At 34.9% G+C, this 5460-nt stretch overlaps 1 protein-coding gene across 1 annotated transcript in view; it reads left to right on the forward strand.

Moving 5' to 3' along the window:
• Nucleotides 1-5195: 5195 nt before the first annotated feature.
• The window catches only part of LOC116082510 (prolactin-6A1), a 6983-nt gene continuing 6718 nt past the window's right edge, over nucleotides 5196-5460 (forward strand). Inside the window, exon 1 of the mRNA XM_031359415.1 lies at nucleotides 5196-5223. Within this exon, the coding sequence (XP_031215275.1) occupies nucleotides 5196-5223 (28 nt within the window). The remainder of the gene's footprint in view (nucleotides 5224-5460) is intronic.

Below are 5460 nucleotides of genomic sequence, written 5' to 3' on the forward strand. Positions count from 1 at the left end.
AAACTACCCAACAAAAACATACTACCTTGAGGTTTTTATACAGTAAGGACGAGTAGAATATAAACATGTTATATGTCAGATTCACTGACAACTTCCTTCTGCCATTTGCCTCTGATTTTTTTTCCCTCAAAATAAACTTAGGCATTATCATGTGTTCTCTTCACTACTCCTTGTCCAACAGGGCCTATTTGGTCTAGTTTCAACTTAACTTTATTTAAGTTATTTGATGCATTCCTCTTGACTTTCTGTTTCTCAAGTAACTCCCAAAGGAAGACAGAGATGATCAGTCCCTATCTCTGAACTTGCATTCCTTTGATGTTCTCAGAGTAAAATGGAAAAATAAAAAGTCCTCAATTCAAGTTACTTGGTGAAATAAAATACATATTACTGACGAAGTCTCAATTTGAATTTCCTTTCATTGGTAAGTATGTCTCTTATGGAGCACACTACTGTTTTCTCAAGAAACTTACAAACTGGAATACATTAATGGATGTGACCTTTGTCAGGAAAAATGGTAGCTAACTTCTGTTATTGACTCTACAACCCTGCATGGTGCTTCATACTTTAAAGTTTTATTGTTGTTCTCCTCTTCTGGAAGAAACTCTATTATAGAAGAATGACTCAAGATGTGCACTCCACTAACTGGCACAGCAGTATCGTGCACCAGGACCACATCAACAGTAGAGTTAACCCCATTCAGTCACTGCAGAATCTTTCCTGGAATCTCTACCTCATTCTTTCCCTTCCTATTCATGTAGATTCATAGTAGATCAGAAAGTAAATTAAGATGTACAGTGTAATAATAATAAACTTAAACTGAAATGAGTCCATGTCTCTACTGAGCAAGTCACAAGTAGAAATTAAACTGTTCACCTTCAAGTTGTCTCTACTTTCCCTAAGCATTCCTTATTGCCTTTATTATCATTTGTAAATAGATGATCTGAAAAATAGTTTGTGCTTTAAAACTTCATCTCAACCTGTGAATTGTTAGAAATTTTACAAAAGAAAAACATGGTGGAAGGAGGTCATATGCCTTAATTCTTGGGACATTGGGATACTAGGTTCTCTCTCTCTCTCTCTCTCTCTCTCTCTCTTTCTCTGCCTCTCTCTCTTTCTTCTCCCTCTCTTTCACTGTGAATGTCTTTCTCATAATTCTCTTTTTTTTCTCCCATAGAGTGTCAACCCAATTTAATATGCTGCTATTGGAGAAATGCAACTTGTTAAAAAAAAAACCCTTTGAAACAAATATTTTCCCTTTTTAATTTCAGTTTTTCTACTACATTGTCACACAAATAGGTAGCTAACTAAACACATATTGTTTTCTCGTTTACAAGTAAACCCATCTCTCAATTATTGTCTCATACTCTGCATAATGAAATTATTTGAAAACCTATTTCTACAATGTTGTACATGTTTTTAGATTTATGACTGAAAATCTTTCAAGTGGATTTTATGTAATATCATCTAGCATAATATCCCTTCTCTAATGCTTATCCATAATGCCAGTAATCAGCAAAATGTCAAACACTTTCACCATAATCATGACCAATATGAAGGAAAGACCAGTCAGAAATACCATCAGTGTAAGACCTGGGAAGCAATTTAGCCACACATGGGAGTAGTACTTGTTTTCACACAGACCTACATGCCTAACTATCATGATAGAAGATGGATATGCTGATCAAAGTAGACTTCAGAATACACAGATATGTTGAATTTGCTTTTAGAAGCTATCCAGTTCTAGTGTCTAAAATAATTTTCTTAATTTCCTTTTTAGAGGCACTCATGTTACATAATTGCACCAAGGTGCATACAAGTTGCCATGTTTGAACTAAACTAAATCTTTTATTACCATTTTATGAATGGTTCAACTGATTTGCACAATTAATGTGACCATTGTTTTCAAATATAGTTCAAGGTCATGCTGAGAAAGTGAAAATAAAAGTATCTTAACCCTGTCAGATTAAATGAACAATATTTCATCAGCAATCACCAGTAACCTACAGAATCTCTAAACTTAACAGATCACGCTAAGCAGCTGTTAGATACCCAGTAACTACTATGTATTTTCTTAATTTCCTCTTTAGAGGCACTCATGTTACATAATTGCACCAAGATGCATGCAAGTTGCCATGTTTGAACTAAACTAAATCTTCCTTGTCCAGTTGACCAAGCACTTACACAGTCTTTGGTTCCAAACTGATGAGTAAAAACAATAAAAAAAGCCTGAACTTATTAAACATATTCTTACAGGAAAAGACATGGAACACAAACAGGACACATGGATACTGTAACGCAGGTGATCAGGTGACTTATGCTCTAGAAGAAAAAAATCAACAGATCTGCTAGAGGCTCAGGGAGAGCAGGTGTTGGGAAAGGTGGTTCAGATAATATCAAGTCAGAACTCTAGCAACAGGTGAGCCTGTCATTTCCTGTGCTAATTCAAACTACAAGATGTTTTCTTGGATTACAAATCTAACTTTTGTCCTGTCCATCAGGATTTATATCATTCCTAAATGATATCTATCAATGTATCCTAGCATTTAGATGTGTGCTTTACTTCACATTGATCTGAAGAAGAATTTTTCAATTCTTTGGCTTTGAACTGATACATTTTATGAATAATTGTGCAGTAAACACCTAAAAATTCCGTACATCTTGAATTCACTAACCTAAACGTATTTCTAGGCTAGTTTTATTCATGAAAACCAACCAGGACTCACAGTCACAGAACTTGCATTATAACATATTATTTCTATATTTTGTCTCTTAAATTTGTGGGAAGTTTGAATAAAAGCATATTTATTAATAATAGAAATAGATATTCTAAATGACTCCCTCTAAAAGGGGAGAGGAAAGAGATCAAGAGAGGAAAATGGAAGGCAAAGGAGAGGGCATGCTTTTCCTGTGCATCGAAAATTATCTCAGATATATTTTCATATAAGGCAGGTATGTGTCATACCTGAAACTCCAGATTTCCAGATATTTAAGGAGAAATATCACGGTAAATTTGAGATAAGACTAGATATGTTGTGAGTCTCAGACTAATTTGTCTTAAGATCTAAAGGTTCTAGTAAACAAACCAAAAAATCACAAATCAAGAGTAAAGCATTAAAATATTCTCATGATTTAAACCAGATATAAAAATAAGATTAACTTTACAGTTCAATAAGTCTTTTGAAGAAAAAAAACTGTATTACCTGTATGTACATTCATCAGGTATTAATAAAGATTCAAAGAATATGTTGTGTTTTCTGTTGACATTTAAAATGAAGTCAATCCTATCATTTAAACAGGAATCACTTCTGTGCAGGTTTTAGTCCAGTAATGTGTGTTGTTTAATGGAGCTTTCTTTCTAAAGTTTCATCTGATGTTAGGAGTCTTACTTGCAAAAGTGAGAGTGCTTTCAATTGTGAACGTGGGGTGGAATATAGCAAACCTTTATGCGTGATGATTTGCCATTGTTGTTCCTAATCAGTCCCCTATCAGACCACAGCATATTTCTGGCCAAGCACCATGACAATTGCATTTAGAAGCCAGTTCTCTGCCCTTGCACAGTGTTAGTCATTGAGACTACTGGCATTATCTCTTCATGTCTAGAGGATAATTAGGTAGATGAAATTCTAAGGGAATTGTTTTGTTAGGCATCATTCATTAGCTAATAGTATAAACAGACCAGTAAGCAAAGTGACATGTGAATATTTACAATAATACATACAGCTCTCTAGAATTATCTTAACAGAGCCCTTTATATATATAGTTTCCTGAGGTCATAAACATCACAGGACAGTTATTAGAATTTATTCAAATATAAATGTAAGCAGGTAAGTGTTCTAACCTTCTTTGGACGTAAATTACACAATTTGTAAGAAGGCAGGATCCCAACTGCTCTTTGACCCTAGATAGTTGAGATAAATCATCTCATATCATTGGATATGGCAATATCACCAAAAATCAGTCCCCATGTCTTTCACACCACAGATGAAAAAGAATGAACCAAAATATAAAGATAGAAAAATCCAATGGGCTATACACAGCAACTGAGCATGTGAATGCTTGCTGTAACTAAGATAACTAAACTTTCATATCATATACCAAAAATCTGTTCAACTGTTGTTTTAAATGTCTCTGAATGCAAATGTGCCAAAGTCTTAGGACTACAACAAAATCAAGACAAAAAGAGAGAACAAGCCTCTCTAAGGGTCAAAGTTGTAACAGTGATTCCCACTGCACTCTCTACTGAGCAGGAAGTTTTCGCGAATGGGAATTTACTAATTCAGATCTATAGCAAGATGCAAATGTTGACTACTTTCAAGGACATTCGATGAGATCTGTAAATCCTTTGTTAAAAAAACATATGTATGGAGCATATAAATATAGAATCCCCTAATTTGTTGCAAAACCTTAGAGACAAAAACTTCTGGACTATAAGACTAGAACAGATGGAGAAGAACTTATCTTAGTACAGATAAACGGAGATGAAATGGTTGGATTTGCTCTAAAATGTGGACAATGATTTTCTGTGGTAAGAGGCAACACTAAAGAATTATTTGTCTTTCCTTGTTACATGGATATAATGTACCTAACAAACTGCTTTCTAATGATTTCTCTTTAGGCCTAGTTTGTACAGAGAGAATCTTTACAGTAGTCACGGGTTGTAAGACAAAATGAGATGGCCAGTTAAATTGTTGAGAATAAAGGACTGCTGCTGTGACATGGTGTCCTAATAGTCATTAAAATTTATATACATATCTTACATTCTTCTGAAGCAGAAAACATTTTAAAAAATGTTACAGAAAGAATGCAAGAATCTGAGGAAATGGGGGATGTGGTGAAGAACAATTTACACCTACCCTGACAGAGCCATCATTCCTGATCATGGAGTAGAGAAGGCTCTGGCTTTATAGTTCTAGAAGTAGTTCATACCCTGTAGTCATACCCTGTAAATGACAGAAACATTTAGATAAGGCAGGTCTACGATAGTAGTGGTGACACAGTTAACATTCTCTGAAGCAGGACAGTAATTGAAACCTATTCCAATGAAGCAATTGGGTTTTATACCTTATTTCCTTCCTGTTCCAGTAGTGCATGGCCTTGAGGCAATCTGCCAGAGTATATAAAAGGTGAACAGTGAATGGAGATGACTCCAGAGCAGCAGCATTCCTCCGTGGCTCACAGACGTGGACATTTTCCAGATGCTGTCTTTGAGTCAACCTTGTTTCTGTAAGTAAGCTCTCACTAGTGCCTTTATAAGTAAATATTATATATTTATTGGTTCTCCAAGGTTATTTGCTGAGATTCTTTCCTTAGAGTTATATCTTGTATACCTGCTCAGGAGCAAAGTAGACTTTTACATTAGTTTTTCAACATGTGATTTCTCTTTCTCCTCAACACAAGTGGTAATTATTAAGACGATTCAGCATCTTACTTGAACTAAAGCAAGAAAAAACGATGGTGAAA

This window comes from Mastomys coucha, unplaced genomic scaffold (genome assembly GCF_008632895.1).
Source record: "Mastomys coucha isolate ucsf_1 unplaced genomic scaffold, UCSF_Mcou_1 pScaffold7, whole genome shotgun sequence".
Taxonomy (NCBI): Eukaryota; Metazoa; Chordata; class Mammalia; order Rodentia; family Muridae; genus Mastomys; species Mastomys coucha.